The 22,218-nt window shown below is 56.8% G+C and overlaps 1 protein-coding gene across 2 annotated transcripts in view; it reads left to right on the forward strand.

The window, feature by feature from the left end:
* Positions 1-22,218, forward strand: part of SHROOM4 (shroom family member 4) — a 31,602-nt gene that overhangs the window by 5,762 nt on the left and 3,622 nt on the right. The window contains exons 2-10 of one of the 2 annotated variants that reach the window (XM_066640064.1): positions 4,156-4,307; positions 7,683-7,814; positions 9,780-12,006; positions 12,420-12,481; positions 13,582-14,238; positions 14,595-14,707; positions 14,798-15,050; positions 20,213-20,384; positions 21,320-21,592. In XM_066640064.1, the coding sequence (XP_066496161.1) occupies positions 4,192-4,307; positions 7,683-7,814; positions 9,780-12,006; positions 12,420-12,481; positions 13,582-14,238; positions 14,595-14,707; positions 14,798-15,050; positions 20,213-20,384; positions 21,320-21,592 (4,005 nt within the window). In that variant the 5' untranslated portion in view covers positions 4,156-4,191. Of the gene's footprint in view, positions 1-4,155; positions 4,308-6,500; positions 6,658-7,682; positions 7,815-9,779; positions 12,007-12,419; positions 12,482-13,581; positions 14,239-14,594; positions 14,708-14,797; positions 15,051-20,212; positions 20,385-21,319; positions 21,593-22,218 lie in introns of those variants that run through there. The other variant, XM_066640065.1, reaches the window with a different exon arrangement.

The raw sequence follows: 22,218 nt of genomic DNA on the forward strand, positions 1-22,218 counted from the left end.
TGAGCTGCAGTGCCAGCAGCAGACCCAGGATTTCCGAGATGCAGACCCAGAATGCCCAGCAAAAGCCCTGTTTGTTTTCTTTCTGGTCCATGCTCAGGGCCCTTTGCAGAGAATGTGCTGATCTGGTGCACAGCTGGGCTTTGCGGGGGGGGGGGGGTTGGTTGTCAGGGGCAAACTTGAGGGGAGGGACTGAGAAATGCCTTGCCTCCCCTCCCCGTCTCCAGGGCAGCTCTGGGTTGCTGTTTTTCCCACACTCTGTGACTATGATTCCCTTGAGCTGTGATCACGCCTCCTTTTGCCAGTGGACTTGGTTACCTTCAGAGTCAGGATGAGGCCCTCTCCTGCCCTCCAAGGCCAGCTTGTCGTAGATTTTGCATTGGGGAACAGTGGGGTGAACCCCAGCTTATTTTGATTTCTCTGATTCGGTCACTAAGTTGGTTTGCAGCAATCATACATGAATCCCATCCTCCTTTAAAACCAGACAGTTTTTTGTTTCCAAGAGGTGCATAAATACTGTCTCCTGCTCACCCACCTCCCCCGACTTGCCTGATGGTGAACAACAGTTCTGAGTCTCTTGCAAGTGGTTGGGACTTCCTCTTTGGTTCTTCTAAAGTGATCCCCAAGAGGCAAACAAAGGCTTAAGTGGGAAGGCAGACCGGAGAGTGTGACGTTCTTGTGGGCTAGCAACTTGGTGGACTTATTTGCCAAGCTGCTTTGCCACTGCTGGAACTTGCTCCAAAATATGGAACTCGATTCCGGCCATCAAACAGAATGTTGCATGGTGGGTCCATTTCCCTCTTTCTGCAACTGAAAGCTGGGGGTGTAGAGTGAATAGATGTGGTCTGTCGCACTCAGCCATCCTCAGTTCCACTCTGAATTGCTCCAGACATGACCAGTGAGAAATTCTGCCCTCCAAGCCCCACTGCCTGCATCTGGATACAATTAACATCCACTTAGACTCCCCCCGCCCCCCCCCCCCGGCAAAAAAACAAACAAACAAACAAAAAAACAACCAAGGGCACCAACCCCTTTCCAATGGCAGGAACCTCTTGTTATTGTATACCAGAGAGTTCCAAGGCAGCCTGTCTTCAAGATGTTTTGCACATGAATAGATTCTGAATTGTAGAATGTCTTCCAATTATGTAAATATACATATACAGGCCCAGCCTGTTCCATGAGCCTAAGTGGTGAGCCATTATCAGTGGAGATGTCTGCTCTTTGAAAACATGGCCCAATGGTTGGTAGCATCCAAGGCCAGGTTGGAGCCAAGGCTGCAGTTCTGGGCAGCTTCTTCTGTGAGCTCCAGGATCTGGCTCTGTCTGCAGTGGTGGTGAGGCAGCGAGGAAAGGCAGACTCGTGTCTTGAGTTGGAGTGTCCTCTTTGGAGGAAACGCTTAAGAACATCAGAAGAGCCCCACTGGATCAGGCCATAGGCCCATCTAGTCCAACTTCCTACAGTGGCCCACCAGATGCTTCAGGGAGCACACAAGACAAGAGACTTGCATCCTGGTGCCATTTCTTGCAGTTAGAAGTCTAAATTCAGGAGGGTGCACATACCCATCATGGCTTATAACCTGTGATGGACTTTTCTTCCAGAAATTTGTCCAATTTCCTCTTAAAGGCATCTAGGCAAGATGTCATTACATCCTGTGGCCAGGAGTTATACAGACTACACGCCGGGTAAAGAATCGTTTTATTTTGTCTGTCCTAGCTCTCCCAACACTCAATTTTAGTGGATGTTCCCTGGTACTGGTGTTGTGTGAGAGGGAAAAGAACATCCCTCTCTCCATTCATTCATCCCCTGCATAATTTTGTATGTCTCAGTCATGTCCCCCCTCAGGTGCCTTTTTTCTAGAGACTAAAGAACCCCAAATGCTGTAGTCTTTTCTCATAAGGAAGATGCCCCAGCCCAGTAATCATTTTGGTCACTCTCTTCTGCACCTTTCCTATTTCTACTGCATCCTTTTTGAGATATGGCAACCAGAACTGGATGCAGTACTCTGGATGTGGCCTTACCATCGATTTGTACGATGGCATTATAATATTAGCCGTTCTAGTCTTAATACCTTTTTTTAACAATCCCAAGCATGGAATTAACCTTCTTCCCCGCTGCTGCACATTGGATCAACAGTCTCACCGAGCTGTCCACCAGCAGCCCGAGATCCCTCGCCTGATCTGTCAGACAGATCAAAACCCATTGGCTTACATGTGAAGCTTTGATTGTTTCCATGGCTTTATGCTTATTTACATTGCAATTCCTTCCCATTTTGCTGCCCATTCTCTCAGTTTGGAGAGATCCTCCTGGAGCTCTTCACACTCTCCTCTGGTCTTTATCATTCAGAAAAGTTTGGTCTCCTGGCCACCTTGCTGCTTAACCCTGTCTCCAGGTCATTTATGGACAGCTTGAAAGACACTGGTCCCTGGATGCTCTGACATTGTGAGCAGTCCTCGCCTTCCCTTGGCTGGACAGCCAAGAGCCCTCATGCCACCCTGCCACCTGGGAGTGCCTGAGGTGGCACTGCCCCAACCTGCCTCTGCTTTGTGTGTAGAAGGTTGCCAGTTCAGCAGCAGGGCTTCGAAGTCCTCTGGCCCAAAACCCTACCTAGGAGAGAGTGGCCCCTCAGGGTGCTTGTAGTCTGTTGCTGCCAGGGTTGCTGATGTGGCCCTCAGTCTGCACTGTCTCTGGGCTGTGGCAGCAGAAGCATGTCCCCACAGAGGGCTCTGGAAGTGGTGCCTCCAGCTTGCTGACCAGGTGCCCCAGTCACAGGCCCTCTCTGAGCCCAGAGTGCCCTGTGGCAGCGGTGCTGGTTGGAGCTGCCCGGTCCTTGCCTCCTTGCCTGTCCGAGACTGAGCCTTCCTTCAGGGCACGTGGATTGGTGGCAGCAGGTTTTCCCCTGGCTTGGGGAAGGGCCTGCTCTTCTCTTGGCCAGGGTGCCTGGCACTCACTGCTGAGCATGGCATGTGTGGGCTCCTCCCCAGGCGGGCAGCAGAGCAAGAGCTCTGTGGGCTCCGGATGCTCTGGCTGGCATTTGGCAGCACAAAGGGCCCTTGTGTCAGCCAGGCCATGGGGGAAGCAGTGGTGGGACTCCCTCGCTCATGTGACCAGGCGCGGCTCATCCAGCTCTGCGCAGTGCTGCGGCCCCAGCTGTGTCTGAGAGTCTCCTGGGGGCAAAGCTGCCCCGTCGGGGGTCGCTGGTCTGGAGGCAAGAGGTGAGAGTGTCCCGTGGCAGGAGGGCGACTGAGCGCTTGACCTTGCAGTTCTGTGGGCTGGTGGCATTTTGCTCCTTCTGCGCAGTGCTGAGCCCTCAGCAGAGGGGCCTCCCTTGTGCTGGCTGTCCCATGTGGGGGGGGGTTGCGAAAAGGAGGCCTTGCGCCCTTGCTGAGGTCGAGGGGACGGGAGAGTTCAAAGGGCAAGGAGAGCTTGCTCTGGTAAGCCATTGAAATGGTGGGGGAGACTCCCAGGTGCTGCCTCCTGCCCCTTCCTCCTCTGCTAGGTGAGCGGGATGTATAGTTGAGAAGGGGGGGCCTCGGGGGAGGGCAGAAGGGGAACTAGGGCAAGAGTGAGTCCTCTCCGGGGGCAGCCTGGGAAGGGTGGAGAAGAAAAGCAGCAGCAACAGCATTCTGGTGGAGCCTGCAGGGCAAGTCCCTTTGTGGATGAGAAGCCACTTCTGCAAGGAGAGGGGGCTCCCGTTGGCTTCTGATGGGCCACAGGACCCTTGCCTGTGTCTGCCGCCATGCGCCTCCTGTCCCCTTGGAGCTGGCACAGTGGGACAGTGCAGCCTGATGCTTGTAGCATTGGGGGGCACTTAATGAGACCCCTAACCCATTTTGACCAGAGCAGGGTTTTCTCCACCCCACCTTCAGAAAACAATGACTAGCCCTCCCCCCCACCCTTAGCCATGATGCAATCTCAGTTGACTGCCTTGCGCTGGAGGTGGAGGGTGGCGTGCTGGCTTGTCCCCAGCTGCTGCTGTGCATCCGAAAGTGACTTGCAGCACCGCTTGGGGGGGAGTGGCCTGGCTCTTACCCGCTGGCCTCTGTGGTGAGTGGCTGGCAGCCTCGGGGCCAGTATGGGCTGCCTGGGTGCATCCTTGAGCCCCCGCATGAGTGGGACACATCCCGACTCAGCCTCACACTTGGCTTTGTCCTGGTCCAGGTGGAGGATGGCGGGAAGGCGGCCCAGTCGCAGAAGATGCGCCCTGGGGACGAGCTGGTGAACATCAACGGGACTCCCCTCTACGGCTCACGGCAGGAGGCGCTCATCCTGATCAAGGGCTCCTACCGCACCCTCAAGATGATCATCCGGAGGTGAGGCGGGGGGGGCTGGGCACCTGCTTGTCCTATGCTGGCCGCCCTTTCTGGTCCCTCGGGTGTCTGACTCACGGGGCGTGGCTGGGGCTGGTCTGCTTGAGAAGTGCTTCTCCATTGATGACCCTTCTCCAGGTGGCTTTGCATGGACAGGCTACGCAGCTCCCTTACTGGATGTCCTGGGCCCTCTTGGTTTGCCTGGTGCTGCCACCCCGTGGAAGGAATTGGGCCTTGCAAGCCCCTTCCCAGCACCAAAGGATTTCTTCCCTCAAACCTCTCCTCCCCCCCCTCCCTGCAGGAAAGAACCTCCAGAGTGAACCAGGGTTAACTGGAAGCAGCCTGCTTTCCCCTCTCCATCTGTGTCCCTCCCCCAATCACATACTAACATTAATTTCGGAGTTTGAATGTTTTAATTCTGTAGCACAGCAGTTCTCAAACATTTAGCACCAGGGCCCACTTTTTAGAATGAGAATCTGTCAGGACCCACCAGAAGTGATGTCATGACCGGAAGTGACATCATCAAGAAGGAAAATGTTGAACAATCCTAGGCTGCAATCCTACCCATACTTTTCCAGGAGTAAGTCCTATTTACTATCATTGTTAAAAGAACATGCATAGTAGCTTGTTAAAAGTACAGATCTGTTACATTTCCCCAAATGCAGTCCCATACCATGGTACCATCAAGTCTAATATATTAAAAATAAAATATTGAAATGGAGTCCCACCTGAAACTGGCTCATGACCCACCTGGTGGGTCCCGACCCACAGTTTGAGAAACACCAGCATAGCACATACCTCTGTTCTGCGAAATGGTTGTTTCTGGGTATGGCATCAGGTGCTGTTTGCTGACTTACGAGTTGCACAGAACCTTTTTGGCAGCAGTGCAGCAGGAGAGCAAATATTTACTTGACTGCTTTACATGTAGTGATAAGTAAGTCCAAAAAAAAAACAGAATCAGGGCAGGGAGGAAGTATCCCTGCAAAGTGAGGCCAATGGCCAGTCCGTTTCTAGACTCCCGCCCCCCCACCGGTTGTGCAGAAGTCTGGCTTAGGCTGAGGGTGGCACAGGGGTTGAGTTTTGTCCTTGCCTTTAGCTTGCCTGCTTTGCAGCAGGATGGACTTAGGCTGGGCTGAGGTGGGCCAGGACTGGCAAGTTCAGGAGGAGTACCGATGCGCCACTCTGCAGTCACATGCAGGTTCTGCTACCCATTGTCCACTCCTTGGCATCTGCTGCTGTTCTCATTCATCTCTGGCCATGTGAGAGTCCTAGCTGCCAAATCCCATGCAGACTGTTGCACTGTGTGTGCATGGAGGGTGCACTGTTTGGGCTGTTGTGACTTCTGCCCTGGGATAGGAAGGCTGCAGTTGACTTCTGTGTGCTGGGGCAGGGGGAGCAACAAAGTTCTCCTGGGCTTTGGTGTGTGCAGTGCTGTGCGCTGAGGTGATGGGCCCCCACAGTGTAGCCCACCCTCTGGGTTCTGCTCCTTTTCATGGGAGGGGCTGGGGAAGGCCAGCTTTGGTTCTTGCAAAATGTGGGGGAGAGCGGGGGGGGCACCTGGACAGACACTGAAGCTGTCCTCGTTCTCAGAGCGCCCTGAGCTGGGTCCCTGTCCCAGGCAGGTGTAACTGCTGCTGGCCACGGGCTCCCTGGCATCACCCTCTTCTCCTGTTCACCCCCCACGGGCCATCCTCAGACTCCTTCCCCCAGTCCCGTGGCTTCCACTGCAGGGCCGGCAATGACCTCACTCCCTTCCTGTGTTCTCTCCCAGCTACTTCCTGTGTGGGGGGAACATTGAGGCTGAGGGTGGAGGTGGTTGCAGCTGCGGCACTTGGTCAAGTTTTGGAATTCCCCCTGCCAGGCAGCTGGAGCACTCGCCATCTGGGGGGGCGGCGGCTCCCCAACTCCCCTTCCCCCAGCACACAACCAAGGGGCTCTGTCCAAAGGGCTCCTTGGGGTGGGGGTGTGCTGCCTTTTTCCAGCCCACTTCTGTCCCTGTGTCTTCCAGTGGGGGGGAGGCAGGAAGGTCCATTCCCTGGGGGGTCTCCGGCCTCTGCTGTTCCCACCTCCAGTTTCTACACTGCAGCGTTATCTCCCTGGACATCACTTCCTCACTGCTTCCTGGCTGGGAGGGGATGAGAATAGCGTCTGGCTCTGACACGGGGGGGGGCAGGAAGCCATGAGCCAGCAAGGAGCCCCTCCCTGTTGTGCTGGGCTGGCTTGCTGATTCCAGCTCCTCTGAGCAGCATCTTCACCAGGGTGTCCCAGCTGTGTCTGTACCTGCCTGGGATGCCGCTCCGGGGTGTGCTGCGTCCTGCCAGCTGTCCCCAGGAGTCTCCCCACCCAGCAACAGGTGAGTCTAGGCCCTGTTCTGTCGGGCCCATTCTGGGGACAGGAAGGTGTGGGAGTGCCTGATCCTTCTGGGTTCTTCTCTGCCCACACCTAGGCACAGCAGGGCTGAAACAGGGGGAACCTTCCTGCTCTGGCCTCACACCTGCCACCCTGCAGTGTTCTCTGCGGTGGGATGTCTGAAGCAGGGAGCCGGCAGATGCTGCAGGTGGCCATGTCCAGGGTGCTGCTTGGCAGACCTGCTTCCTTCTCTGTTGAGCTGCTGCTCTGTGGTGGTGGTGATGGCATTGATCTGTAGGGCGCCAGTGGAACAGGGGGGCAGTGGTGGGACCTCATGCCCAGCTGTCTAGACCTGCAGTTGGACTGCACTGCCCGCTGTGGAGTCATCTGCCAGGGACCTTCTGAGCCATGCCAGGCTTGCTCCATTGGTCTTCTCTGGGGGTCCGCCTTCCAGGGTATCACAGTGGAGCGTCTGGATCAGCTGCCACCCCAGGGCCGTGTTTGCTGGGGAATCTGTGGCTGTGGCACTCCACTGTTTGTGATGTGGGGGAATGGTGGGTGGGTGCAGGGACCTGGTTGTGGCTGGATCAGCTAATGGCCTTTCTGTTTCCTACCTTCAAAACTAGAGGGCTCCGTAGAGCAGCCCACAGCCTACAGCTGGCAGAGCCAGAACCTGACATCTCTGTATGGCCTCGTGTGCCCTTTAAAGCTCTTGCTTCTACTCTGTGACTGTTGGGAGCCACAACTCCCAGAGGAACCCCCCCCCCCTGCACATTCATCAGCAGAGAGCTTCCGTGGTGGGGGAAGGAGTGCCCAGGCTATCGCCAGGGGGGGGTGCCTTGGCTTCAGGGGTGGGAGAGAGGCGGGGCAGTCCTCCCATGCTCAGCAGTTTTGCAGGGTGGTCAGAGACCCCTGGCGGGGCTCACTTTCCTGCTCCTTGCAGGGTGTCGGAGCCCCTCTCAGGACGGGTGCTGGAGGGGGAGTGCTGCGTCCTCCTGTTCATCTCTGCTCCCTCTGATTGCTCCTCAGGAGAAACGTGCCCGTGCTCAGGCCCCACTCATGGCACCTGGCCAAGCTCTCCGAGGTCCGGACTGAGGCCGCCACCATGCACTTCCCTGCCGATGCCTTCAGTCTCTCCTGGCACTCTGGATGTGACCCCAGGTGAGTGGCCAGCCGAGGGGAGCTGGGGGTTCCCCACTCGGGGGCAGCTGTCTCTTGCCAGGGCCCAGTGGCAGCACGTGCTGCGTGCTGGGAAGGTTGCTTTGGAGCCGCCCACCCCTGCTGCAGCCTGAGCCCGGCCTGGGAGCAGAGAGGAGGGCGTAGGCTCTGCCCGCGTCCCGTCCTCCCCGGGCCGCTGCCTGGCCTGGGAGCGCCGTGCCCAGCTTGCTCACCCCGTTCTTTCCCAGGGCTCTTGTGGCCCAGGGCTCAGTGTGCTGGGTGTGGGAGACGGCGGCTTCACCAGCTCAGGGCCAGGCAGCCCCCCCATTTGGGCCGAGTGTTTGCTCCTCTCCTGTCAGGAAGGGAGGTGGCTGGAGGCCTCGCTGGCTGCCAGCAGAGGAGCTAATGAATTCCAGACTGCCTGCCCAAATGGAGGAGGGGGAGCTGCCAACTCTCTGGTGGCTGGCTGATGTGGCGAGGCTGATCGTGCTCACCCCTCCCTGATCTGGCAGGGCCTTTCCAACTGCAAGCCACTCTTGGGGTGACTCCTGATGCTGCTGCCTCTCCAACCTGGCACCCCACTCATAGCCAAGATGAGGCAGGAGGCCACTCCAGGAGGCATGTGCAGGGAGAAGGTGCCTTGAGAGGAGGCTCCCCGGGAGTCCTGGGAACTGGGGGGCGTAACAGTGCTTTGCAGGAACAATGGCCTGGGCCTTAGGCCTGAGAGGTGCCAGAGTCCAGCAGTGCCTCTTCCTGAGGCCACAACTAGATGGGCCAAGGCTGGACTGGTTGGAGGTTCAGGGCGTTGAGGAAAATCATGGTGGAGCCCACTGTTCTGGGACATGGAGGTGCCACTGGCTTAGTCAACCTGAAGGGGGGATCAGTCGCTTGCAAGGAAGAGGAGTGCCTGGTGGTTCCAAGGGAGACCCCCAGGCAGAGAGGCAGCCTCTTCCTGTCCCAAGTCCTAGCTGCTGGTGGGTGGAAAGAGCTCTTTCCCTCCCATCTTCCTTGTGGGGAATGCTGGGCTAGAGGGACCCCCCCACACACACACGCACACACTTGGGCTGGGACTCCTTCTGCACAAGATATGTGCTGGTCCTGAAGGGCAAGGTGTGCCTGGCTGCCCCACCAGGAAGCGAAGGTGGAAGACTCCCTGCTCTGCCTCCTGGACTTCAGTAGCTGTTCTGTTTGGCTACTGCTTCTCCCTCGTCAGTCCAGGGTCTCCTCTGAACAAAAGCACCCCCCCACACACACACACACACACTGTCCACTGTTAGTTTGAGCAGCCTGTAGGTCCTGATCACCTGTGGAGACTGCAGATGGTCTCCCATCTGAGTTTTCTCTGAGGGGCGTTTTCATTGCTGCGCTGGCAGCCTTCATTGGCCAACCAGGAAGAATGCATGCAGGAAGTGTAACAAGGCAATCGCGTCCTCCCAGAAGAAAGACCACCCGATTGTTGGCCGCTCCCTCCTCTGCCTGCTGTGGCCAGGCGCCCTGGTTGGAGGAAGGTTGTTCAGGCTCCGTGGAGTGCGGCTCCAATCAGCTGGGCTATTCTGTGTATTGGAGATGTGGGAGAAAGCTCCAAGGCCCTCTCCTGCTCCTTCCCCTGAGCATTGCCAGTGTGGGTCATGGTGGCCCCTTCCCTCTTACCTGCCCCCCCCCTTTAGCTTAACAGTCCTGGGGAGAAGGACACTTCCCAGGAGGCCAGCGGTGAGGTCACAGCCAGGGAGTGATGGGAGGTGGAGGGGGGTGAGAGCAAAATTGAGGGTGTTGAAGGGAGAGGCGGTGCAAGTCCCAGAGGGGAGGGTGCAGCACAGCTGGCTCTGAAGGTGATCTGGGCAAAGGAGAGCGGGTCTGAGTGCGGGGGGAGGGGGAGACATGGTGGCCTGGGGCCTGCTGGAGCCTTTGGAATCTCTGGCCACCCTGGCTGAGTGAATGGGTCTTACGCGTGTGTCTGTTCTGTCCCAGCGACCTGCCCTTGCCGTGGACCCCCCTGTCACGCCACTGCAGCACCGACAAGAGCAGCTCCCTGGGGAGCATGGAGAGTCTGGACCAGCCCAGCCAGACCTACTACGAGGGCAGCCTCTCCCCCATTGACCAGGTCATGGATCAGAACAAGCGCGACTCGGCCTACAGCTCCTTCTCGGCCAGCTCCAGCACCTCTGATTCTGCCCTGAGACCCGAGGAGAGCAGCTCCGGTGACGGCCCCCCCCAGGGTCAACTGCCAGACCCCCGCTACCTGCAGACGGGCAGCGGAGGAGGCAGGGAGCCCAGCAGCGGAGCAGTCCTGCCCTCCCTTGCCAGCCAGCTCAGCCCCCACAGCAGGTCTGCCTCCCGCATACAGGACAGCAGCCGTCCCGCCAGAGCTCCCAGCCCTCCCAAACCCCCCGTGCGTCAAGACAGCCTGCAGACTTGTCACCCGCCCCCAGTCAGCACAGAGATTCAGAGGGCCTCGCCCCAGACAGACACCCTGCACTCCAGCGGCCGGTGGACGTCTGACACTTCCCTGTGTGTGCGCAGCCGGGACTCTGAGGGCCCAGGGGGGCTGCTGGCCACTGACGGCCACGTCAAGGAGGCTCTGCTTGCCGACCAGTACTACCTGCTGAGTTCGCACACGGACCAGCTCCCAGCCATGGAGAGGGGTGTGCAGGCCATTGAGGAGTGCGAGGGGCCCCCCCAGCTTGTGGTTGGTGGGGAGTCTGAGGCCCAGCCGAGCAGCCCCGACTCCTGCCCGTCGCCTTGGAAGGAGTGCTGGACGGGACCCCTGGCTCACCGGCACAGTGCCCCGGAGCACCTGTTGGCTGCCCAGCTACAGACCCTGAACATCGCTCCTCACCAAGAGAGCCCCCACTGGACTGTCTCTCCGCTGCACCAGGAACAGAGGGCTTCAGAGCCCTGGAAGGACCGAGACCCGCTTGGCCAGGAGGTGGACTCCCACCCAGCCGTGAGGCCAGGAGCAGGGTCCTGTTCGCCCAGCACCAGCAGCCGCGCAGTGCTGCAGCGGCCCAGGAGTGCCTCCGCCGAGTCGGCCCCGTCCCTCTCGCTGCCGCCTCCTGCCGACTTGGCCACTGGCCTCAAGGCAGCCCCTGGCGCAGGCGCTGTGATGGAAGGGGGGCAGGAGGCGGATGGCGTCCAGGCAGCCTCCAGGAAGGGCAGCTCGGCCCAACATCGCTCGGCCCACATGCGCCGGCGCAGCAACCGCTTTGCCACCAACCTGCGCAATGAGATTCAGTGGCGCAAGGCCCAGCTGCAGAAAGGCAAGGGGTCCACCCTGCTGCTGTGTGGGGAGGAGCCTGTGCCAGAGGCAGAGGAGCCCCCCAGCACGCCCTCAGCTCCTGCCTTTCCCCCACCCGCACGTCCCTCAGTGGCAGAGAGCAGGCCCCACAGCTTGGCCCCCCCTCTGCGAACAGCCCCCCCTAAGCGCTGGGCCTCAGAACTGAGCGTGCTGCAGGCAGAGCGTGCTTGCCAGAGCTCCAGCAAGGAGTCTTCAGCCCCGGAGCCCAAGTGGAAGGCCCCCTTGTCAGGGGCCAAGAGGCCGCAGAAGACCCTGCCCCTGCTGCCTGGGGGAGAAGGAGGTGGCGGGCGCTGGCGATGGTCTCCGGAGCACAAGCTGCAGCCCCACAGCCGAGGCCTGCAGGGGGCCGAGCCGGGGTCTCCCTCGCGGCTCTCGGAGGAGTCTGGCCTCCTGCCTTTCTCGGAGCGAAGGAAGTTCTTTGAGGAGACCAGCAGGCCTCTGCCCTCGGCTCACACGAGCCCCCAGCACAGCAGCCGGCCTGCGGGCTCGAGGCCTCCCCAGGGGGTGGAGCAGATCGCCCGCCAGGCAGCAGGCTCTGAGCGCCAGGGCCAGCGGCGCCACTCCATGGACCCGCCGTACGTGGCCCCTCCTCCTCCCCCGCGCTACCAGGACTTCCGTCCAGAGACACCCGTCTTCTACCACCCACCGGCCCGGCACGGGGACTGTGAGTGTTGGCGGAGTCTGCTGTGCTCCTGCGCGGCTGCCCGAGAAGCCTGTGCCTGCTGTCGTGGGGATCGGGGCCCGGCACTGCTCCAGAGGAACATGTCGGTGCCGTCCACTCACCAGGCCCACCACTGCCACCCTCACTGCTGGGTTCGCTGCAGCGACTGCTGTTGTCCCGCCCGGCACCAGCACCTGGAGGACGGGGCTCCCTGGCCAGTGAGGAAGACCTTCCAGGCGGTAAGTGCCCTTCGGGAGGGGGCGGGCATAGCTCGGCAGTGCACAGCAGGCCCCCAGTTCAACCAGCTGCTGGGTTCAGAGCAGGCCTGGCAGTGGCTACAGAGCTGCCCATCGTGCCACACTGTGTGCAGGCTTGGCAGAGAAGTGTCCGTTTCGTGGCTGGCCCTGCGCCCCAGTCGCCTGTTGTCGCCCGCAGCACCCCAGTCCCGTCAGCGCCGTGCCCAGCAGGGGCAGCAGCCTTGCCAGTAGCAACCGGTCTGCGTGTCCTGCAGCGAAGGGGGGTTGGGGCCAGCTTGCTTTGAAGCCTCCACTGCCCTTAGCTGGGATGAAAGGCAGCAGCCCAAGAGGAGGCCCTGTCCAGTCATCACACACACACACACACACACCCCCACTCACTCTCTGATTCTCACCAGGAATTTCCTCTGGCTGAGTGGGAGCCCCAAGCGATAAACAGGAAGAGCAGCCAATCAATGAGGTAAGCTGTGGGCAGCGGGGGAGGACAGGACAGGAAGTGCTGGATGCTGGTCCTTGAGGTGCCAGAAGGGCAGCTGTACATGGCAGTCCACTGTTTGGGGAGTTCCAGTGCAGCCCCCCAGCTCAGAGATGGGCTTGCCACAGTGGGCTGGGAGAGGCTTCGGTGTCGGCAGCCTGGGGGGCAACTCCTGTAGAATCAGCTCCCTCTCGTCCCTGCTGCGCAGCATGTTTGTGGAGAAGGGCGTGATGTGTTCCCTCAGCACAGTCTGTGGTTTGGTGTGTCCTGCCCTTGGCCAGTTCCAAAAGCCAAGCTGTCTGGAGCCCCCCCTTCACAAGGACCCCCCCCAGAGAGGAGATGGATTGTTGGTATGATCACAGCCAGAAGCGTGCGGGGGATGGGACGGGACGCCCATCCAGTCATGTCTGATGCCTGTCCCAAACTGTGGGGGGGCAGAGCAGCTTCTGGGCATTCTGGGAGGCTTCCTTGGAGGAGCCGGTTTGCTGAACCGTAGAGCCAGGGCATGTGCTGGCCGGGGGGGGGGGGAGGATACTGGAGTATCTGCTAGCAGGCCTGGCACAAACCTTCCCTGGGACCAGAGCAGTTCCTTGCACCCCCATCCCAAATGGCTCTTTGGGGCTGCTGAAGGTGGACAGACATGTAACTGGCCTCTCTTGCACTTGGGAAAGGGGTGATGTCCTCCCCTTGGCCTCTCGCTCTCCCTCCCAGCAGTTCTCCGGGGGGGGGGGTCAAACCACTGTGTGTGCCACCTCCAGCTTGGCTGCCAGGTGTCAGCCACCCCTGGGCTCCCTTTGCAGGGTCAGTCCTTGAGTCCTGCAGCTGGTCAGGCTGCTGGTTTGCTCCTGGGGAGGTGTCCCTCGCTCTGCACAGGGCCTGGCGTGGTGGTGGGGGGTCTGTTGCAGCAGCCCTCGGAGTTGGACTCCCAACCTGCTCCTCCTTGTATTCTGGACATGAATTGCTTGGGTCAGGGAAAGGCCACTCCTGGGTCCAGCTGCTGTGTGGTGTGATGAGCTGCCCTGAGCTAGTTCTAGCCGGGAAAGGCGGGATACGAATGTCTGCAGCCCCTGCGCTGTTTCTTGCAGTGAGCTGTCACAGCACCAGGTGGGCTTTGCAAGGCTCAGTCCGTTCTGGCCCAGTTGTGAGAGTGTCGAGCCAGAGTGGACTCCTTTCTGCCGAGCCGTGTCCACGCACAACCTCGCTTGGGACTGTAGCCGGCCGGAGCAAGTGGCGGAGGACCTGGCCTATGAGGAGGGTGCTGGGGAGCCGCTCAAGAACCCGCCGCGCGAGAGGGCCTACTCAGAAAGCCGCCTCTCCGCAGAGCCAACTGGCACCTCCCCAAGGGAGAGGCGGGACTCCCCCCTGGCGAAGCTGGAGGAGGCTGCACCGGAGTCGACATGCATCGCCAAGAAGAAGGGCCCGCCCCCTCCACGCCCCCCGCCCCCCAACTGGGAGAAGTACTGCCCCCGCCGTGCCTCCCATCACCAGCTGCTTCCCTCCAAGGCAGGCTTCTGGGCCCCTGCAGCAGACTCCCGGGCCCCTTCTCCGAGTGCCACCGAAGTGGCGAGGCAGCGGTCCCAGAGCCTACCCCTGGAGCGGCTCTGGCACGACGCAGCCCGGCAGCCGGGCCCCCAGCCTCAGAAGTGCCCCTCCCCTGCAGAGCACTACTACCGCCAAAGCTTGCCACATGGGACCCCCGAATGGCAGGTGCCAGAGGCCAGCAGCAGGAATGGCTCTTCCAGGCAAGTCTCTGTGTATGTGCTGAGGGAGCTCCATGGCTTGGGCTTGGGGGAGGAGGGCACCAAGAGCAGCCAACTGGGAGGGAATGGGGGATAAAAGTGGCAGGGGTCCCTCTGGGTTGCATCTTAATTTGGGCAGACCCCACCCCCCTTGTGAGGGGCGTCTTGTGTGGCATCTTTGGCTGCTTAGCAGGACGGAGGGAGGCCCGGGTGTCACACCAGCAACCAAAGTCTGTCACCTGGTGGGTTTTTGCGACTCTGGGCACTCTGGCTGTGTCCCTGCTGGGGAGGGGAGAGGCCTGCAGCGGCCCCTCCCTTCTTCCCGTGACTGGGACCTGGTTGGTTTTGTGCCTTTAAAGGTCGGCAAGTTCCCCAGAAGAGGAGAGGCAGCTGGAGCCTTCCTGGGACCAGGAGCCCAGCAGGCTGGCCTGCAGGACCCTGGAGCAGCAGCACAGCAGCGCCGCCAGCCTGGGTGAGTGCGTGCTTCCCTTGGGAGGGGGCCAGGCTGCGGTCTTCACAGGAACCTGTTCCCTGACCGCCTCTCCTCCCTCTCACTCCACAGCCCTCCCAGGACAGGAGGCCCTGCCAGAGGGCAGCAATCGGGGCCCAGCACCGCCTCTCCGCCTGAACTCCGAGGAGCTGATGTGGGACGTGGCTGGCAGGGATCGTGCCCTGGCCAGGGTGTTGAGCCCAGCCGTAGGACTGGTGTCGGCGGCGGAAGTGATGGACAGCCTCTTCTCCCCTGGCGAGGGCCTGGTCTGGAAGGGGCAGGATTGGCAGCTGCAGCCAGGTGGCAAGGCTGCCTTCCCCAGCAGGTAGGCCTGTCTCGGCTGGGGGGGTTGGAAGGGTGGAGCATATCCCACCCAAAGGGGCTTGCTGAGGTTCTGGGGATGTGGCAGAGCAAGACCCAGACTTGCTGGGTGGAGCAGCACCGCTGCGGCTCCTTCCCAGTTGTGAAATGGGCTAAAGAGCAGGAAGGATGGTGGGACCTTGAGCCTGGGGCTTCCTGGAGGTGCCACCCATCAGTGTGTGCCTCAGGCATGGAGCTGGCCCACCGCTGCCTCAAGCTGCCCTCTTCCACCACGCCTTGTGGAGTGGACCTCCTGTCAGTCAACAAAACCTTTATTAGGCATAAACATTTGATGGGTGAAGACTGTGCAGAAACCGTAGAGAGTAGAAACCTAAGCAGCACACAAATGTATGTATATGTGCGCACCTACGTGTACACACAGAGACAAACATACAATACATTTTACATACACACATGAATTATTTAAAAGACAGAAAACAATCAGTTACTCTACAGATATTGCCAAGATGTAATCTACTCAGAGATTGCTTGGTACAGAAAGCTTGGCTTGATTCAGATTACTCAAATTTAGGAGCTGTGCGACTGAGAGGGTTGTACGCTCTACGTCACCTGCTAGAAGGAATTGAATTATAGCGTTCTCAGAATGCCCTGTTTTAGCATTGAGCAAGGGAGAGAGAAATTGCTGTCTTAGCGCTTGATATCTGGGACAGTGCAACATAATGTGTATGGATGATTCTACTTCGCCTAAATTGCAGCTGCATAAACGATCTTCCCAGGAGGCATTTCTGAATCTACCATTTAAGTCATTAGAGGGGGTCACATTACAAGGTGCCAATGTAAAGGCCCTTCTCTCCAGGGGGTGCATTAGGAGGGACAGGTATTTTGGTTGTTGACCACTTGTAATTTTAAGTTGAAAATTCAAAGGGGAACATTTTTTCTGTGCTGCGCCTAGAATCTCTTGCCTTTCTATATCATATAGTCTGGTTTTCAAAAGCCTGGTGATAACCTCAGGAGAGGGCCTCAAAGGCCCATCTGTTTTTTTATAAAATAGTACTAAGTAAGGAGTTAACATTCAATCAGTCAACAGCCCCTTTAGCAGCAAATCGTGATCAGCCCTGAAAAAGACCTTGGCCCAGTATTTTAAAAAACTGGACCATGCATGTAACTCCAGTCTATGTTAACCTGACTCCAGGCAGAGTGCTGCGTAGGGAACGCAATGCAGTAAGCAGAGAATTTTGTAAAGAAATTTAGATTGAACCCTTTCAATTGTGTTATTTAATGCAGGCATCCATACTGGGATGCCATATAAAATTTGTGGTATGACTTTAGCATTGAAAGCTTGTAAAGCAGCTGGTACAAACCGGTTGCCCCAGGAGAAGAAAAAGTGAGTTATGGCTTGAACCACTGGTTTGGATGAATTAATTGCAATTGATTGATGAGAGGATGTAGTGGAATCGCGGAAGATCTGGCAATGAGGTAGATGTGGTGTCAGCAGTGGCCCCTTTAAGGGTGAAGGCTTGAGCATTCCCCAGCAGGGAGTGTGCTGCACAGCTGCAGCCACTTGAAGGCAATAGGGCCCTCAGGTATAAAAGCACCTGCTGAAGGGAGAGTTTGGTATGGATAGCAGAAGGAGGAAAGCTTGAGGAAGGACAGACTGGAGTAATAGACTAAGGAATTGATGGCTTAGGAAGGGAATTAGGGGACAGGTCCTCTCGTGGATTGAGAACTGGTTGGAGGCCAGGAAGCAGAGAGTGGGTGTCAATGGGCAATTTTCACAATGGAGAGAGGTGAAAAGCGGTGTGCCCCAAGGATCTGTCCTGGGACCGGTGCTTTTCAACCTCTTTATAAATGACCTGGAGACAGGGTTGAGCAGTGAAGTGGCTAAGTTTGCAGACGACCCCAAACTTTTCCGAGTGGTGAAGACCAGAAGTGATTGTGAAGAGCTCCAGAAGGATCTCTCCAGACTGGCAGAATGGGCAGCAAAATGGCAGATGCGCTTCAATGTCAGTAAGTGTAAAGTCATGCACATTGGGGCAAAAAATCAAAACTTTAGATATAGGCTGATGGGTTCTGAGCTGTCTGTGACAGATCAGGAGAGAGATCTTGGGGTGGTGGTGGACAGGTCGATGAAAGTGTCGACCCAATGTGCGGCGGCAGTGAAGAAGGCCAATTCTATGCTTGGGATCATTAGGAAGGGTATTGAGAACAAAACGGCTAGTATTATAATGCCGTTGTACAAATCTATGGTAAGGCCACACCTGGAGTATTGTGTCCAGTTCTGGTCGCCGCATCTCAAAAAAGACATAGTGGAAATGGAAAAGGTGCAAAAGAGAGCGACTAAGCTGATTACGGGGCTGGGGCACCTTCCTTATGAGGAAAGGCTACGGCGTTTGGGCCTCTTCAGCCTAGAAAAGAGACGCTTGAGGGGGGACATGATTGAGACATACAAAATTATGCAGGGAATGGACAGAGTGGATAGGGAGATGCTCTTTACACTCTCACATAATACCAGAACCAGGCGACATCTACTAAAATTGAGTGTTGGGAGGGTTAGGACAGACAAAAGAAAATATTTCTTTACTCAGCGTGTGGTTGGTCTGTGGAACTCCTTGCCACAGGATGTGGTGCTGGCGTCTAGCCTAGACGCCTTTAAAAGGGGATTGGACAAGTTTCTGGAGGAAAAATCCATTATGGGGTACAAGCCATGATGTGTATGCGCAACCTCCTGATTTTAGGATTGGGTTAAGTCAGAATGCCAGATGCAAGGGAGGGCACCAGGATGAGGTCTCTTGTTATCTGGTGTGCTCCCTGGGGCATTTGGTGGGCCGCTGTGAGATACAGGAAGCTGGACTAGATGGGCCTATGGCCTGATCCAGTGGGGCTGTTCTTATGTTCTTATGGCTAATGGACTGCTGGAACTGCTGATGGACTGATGTGTGAATGGACTTTGGAAGCTGCTGGAGCAGAAACTATTGGAGACACTAAGACTGGTGTTTGGCTGCTGTGCCCAAGACCTGCTGAGGACCAGGGGACTGCTGTAGTGGCGGGAGGCTGCTGGCAGGAAGGAGGACCTCTGTAGGTTAAACCGGCGAGCTACCCTGGTGGTGGGGTCCAGCAGTACTGCAGGGCAGAACCAGGGTCATTTTTGAGGAAAGAAGGGGAGCTAATTAGCTAAAAGTGGGCATAATTCTCCAGGTGGAGCTTGGACTGGGAATCTGGCAGAACAGAGGGCCAGGAATGCTTGTAATGAAATCGAAGACCAAGGTACTGGAATTCCTTGACCTGCTGAATTAATTTTCCACTGAAAAGCCAAGGTTGTGGTTTCCATGAGTTCCCAAAAACCACAATTTTAGACTTTTCATAATTTAACTGCAAAGAGTTTATTGTAAAATATTCCATGCAGGCTTTGACCAGTCTTCGTAAGCCTATTTTTGTACGTGAGATCAGAGCCATGTCGTCAGCATATAGAAGTAAAGGGACGTCCACCGATCCCAGTTTGGGGCGATGCGTGTCAAGCTTTGTTAAGAAGGGGGCCAAATCATTGATGAGAAGGATGAACAAAATGGGTGCCAGCACACAACCCTGCTTGATCCCCTTGTTGATCGGGATTGGAGCTGAAAGGTCACCTTGTGGGGATAATTTCACTTGACAGGAAGCGTTTAGGTGGAGGACACGAATTAATTCTAATAATCTTTTGTCAAGTCCCATCTTCTCAAGTTTTTCCCAGAGTCTGTCCCTATCAATAGAATCAAAGGCAGGACTTTAAATCCAGGAATGCCACATAGTCAAGATTTCTTTTGAGTCACCTGTTTGAAAATTAAATGGGACAATATCACACAGTGGTTGACTGTGGACTTGTTTGGTCTGAAACCTGCTTGCTCTGGACCTATGATGTTATAATCAGATATCCAGGAAGAAAGTTTCTTCAATAAGTGGGATGCATACATTTTCCCTGCGACATCCAAAAGACTTATTTGCCTGTAGCTAGAGGGAAGGTTCTTATTTCCTTTTTTGAAAATAGGGACTAAGATTGATCTGGTCCAGGATTCTGGAATTACTCCAAATTTATTGATTCTTGTGAACAGTTCCGCGATAATTGGTGCCCACCAGTCTGGCGCTGCTTTGTAGATGTCTGAGGGAATTGCATCTGGGCCAGCTGCTTTACCCTGTTTTAGCTGCTTAATAATTGAAATGACATTATCCACTGAGACAGCAGGCCAGTCTGGGAGGTCTGACGGGATGGATGCCTGAACAACAGAGGTTGATTTGGATTCATTAAAAAAATTGATTTAAAGTGTGATTCCCACAGTTTAGCAGGGATGATGGTAGTACCAATTAACTCATTATGAAAACAGCCTGATATAATTTGCCAAAAACAGCATTTTTTGATCTAACAGCGTTGATTAGCAGTGACCATCTTGCTTCTGCAATACGATGGATCGAAACTCTGATAGCTTCCTTCAGGTGGGCAGTCAGCTTGAAATATTGGTGTAAAAGTGTTTTACTGTTAGTGTCTCTAAATTTTTTATAAGTGCTGCGAACGGCAGTTTTCAGAGATAAGCAGATCTGATCAATCTTAGAGTCATCTCGCCCACCCTCAACGCTTCGGGATGAGGGGATCTTACCTAATACGTTCAAGAGAGTAGATATTAAGTCCTCGAAAAAGTGGACAATCCCTGGTTGATCCAGAGTGGACAACTGAGGGATTTCCTTTGCTTGTATCAATGCACAAGATGAGTCCTTAGAGTCTGGGTCCCATTTAATTCTTTTTGTTATATTTGGGTAACCTTCTTCCTCCTGGGTGTTAGTGTTACGACAGTGATTTGGGAGATACTCTGAATCACACAACAGAGGAAGATGGTCACTAGACTGAGGGTGTCCAACTCAAAAGTTTGCTGTCTGGGGAAGGAGTTGAGGAGGAACCAAGATATAATCAATAACACTTGCACCTCTGGGTGAGATGTAAGTGAATTCTCCGTTATCCCCCAATGCGTCTAAGCCATTTAGCCAAGCAAGGCCATAAGTAATACAAAACTTGGCTAGAAGAAGCCCCGCAGCATTGATTGTTCTGTCTTTCGATTGCCTTTCGCATAGGCAGGTCTCTGGCAATATCGTGTCAGTAGGTAAGTCCCAAAGTTGTGGACCTGTATGTTCTTGTTCTTGCAGGCAGCAGGCCCAGCCCGCCTCTCCGATGTTTGGAGGGGCTGTCAGCCCCACCTCCTGCTCAGCCTACTACAGCCTGTCCGCGGGGAAGGCTGAACTGCTGAACAAGATGAAGGAGCTGCCTAAGGCCAGTTCTGAAGAGGAGGAGGAGGATCGTGACCTGGCCCGGAAGAAGGTGAGGCCAAGACAAGACTCTTCCGTTCTGCTCGGCCTTGCGTGTCCAGCCTCCGGGTCCTCGGAGGCATCTCATGGGCCGCTGTGAGATACAGGAAACTGGACTAGATGGGCCTTCGGCCTGATCCAGCAAGGATCTTCTTATGGGCCCTGGTGTGCACCTGGAGGGCAAGGGGGTTGTGTCCAACTGGGGCAGTGCTCCTTGGCCCAGTTTCAGCCTGGCTGCTCCTGCTTTCTGGGGGGGGGGACAACATCTGGAGAAGCCCTGACATGCCCCGCTGGAGTGGCACACCCCGTCTGGCATCTGGTCCATCCTTGCCGCAAAGCAACTGGAACCAGTCACCAGGAGGGGTGGCAAACTGACAGCCCACCTACCTACCACCCTCACCAGGCTGTCACTCTGCTGGACGGCAGTCAGAAGAGGATCACAGCAGCTCCCTGTCTCCTCCTGTGTTGCTGGAGGATGAATGGGGGGAAGTGCCAGGTGGGCCAGGAGGGGCAATCTGGAGACCCCAACCCCAAATTTGCCATGAGCTTAGGCTACAGCTTCTATTTGGGTGCGCCGATTTGGTTAATCCGAAACAGAAGCTACACAGAGGAGGGAGGCTCCGTGTGGAGCTCGTGGTAGTTCAGGGGAAAGGGGGCCTCCTCTTGTCCACGTGGGGGAGGCTGCTCTTCTCCTGTAGGTAAGGTAGTCAAGAACAATGATCTGTGTCCCTGCTGAGAAGAGAGCCCCATGGAGGCCAAGGGCACTTCCTCCTCCTGAGTAGCACTCTGTAGGTTTGTGGTCTTCAGGAGCTCCAGCCACAGTCCTGTTGGTCTGAAGGAGCTCTGGGAGTCCATTCCTTGAGCGAGCAGCTCAAGTGCAGGTGCCCCTCTGCTGGGGCAGGTGTGCCTTGGGTTCCCCAGCCTGGCTGTGTTCCCTCCCCTGTGCAGGTGCAGCTGATTGAGAGCATCAGCCGGAAGCTGGCAGTGCTGCAGGAGGCCCAGCGGGGCCTGCAGGAGGATGTGGGGGCCAATGCAGTGCTGGGCCGGGAGGTGGAGAGCCACGTCCAGCGGGTGTGCAAGCCCCAGGAGTTTGAGAAGTTCCGCCTCTTCATTGGGGACCTGGACAAGGTGGTGAACCTGCTGCTGTCTCTCTCTGGGCGGCTGGCCAGGGTGGAGAATGCGCTAAGCAGCCTGGATGCGGGTGCCCCGGAGGAGGAGAAGGTACGCGGCGGGGTGCGGGGGCTGCAGTGTCTTGAAAGGTGGAAGCCCAGGATGAGCATGCATCTCCGAGGGCTCCCGGTCACAAGTGGGGGCTCAAAGGCAGAGCCCCCACCTGCAGACGGTCTTCCCCTTGGTTCTCTGGCAAAGTCTCCAAGTAGCAGGGCTGCAGGGGGGAACCTTGAGGAGCTGCCACCAGTCCGTGTTGACGCCCCTGAGCGTCACGGGCAGATCTGACTTGCCTTTGTCTGCTCTTCCTGACAAGCCTCTTTGGGAGGGTCTCCTCGATGCCAGTCGCTATGCTGTCTTTAAGACTTGCAGAAATAGGGGAACTTGGGCGTAGCCCCTCTGCCCCCATCATTATGCCCAAATACAAGTGACTCACCACCCACACGTTCTTCCCCACTGCTGTTTCTCTGGCTCCCCCCATTGTCTCCCTCATGTGGACTGTACCAGGTGGTAGAGCCTTAAGAATCTACCGAGGGTGGAACCAGACTTGGCGTGACGGGTTTGCGTGTTGTAAGAAGGGCTGCAGAATTTGTCTGCGCCGAAGCTTATAGTCTGCTAACTGCTTGCCCTCGACCCGGCTGCACAAGGGTGCCTGTGTGCCCGTGCCAGCGGAGGATCTG

The sequence above is a fragment of the Tiliqua scincoides genome, chromosome 12, assembly GCF_035046505.1.
Source record: "Tiliqua scincoides isolate rTilSci1 chromosome 12, rTilSci1.hap2, whole genome shotgun sequence".
In the NCBI taxonomy this organism is placed as follows: Eukaryota; Metazoa; Chordata; class Lepidosauria; order Squamata; family Scincidae; genus Tiliqua; species Tiliqua scincoides.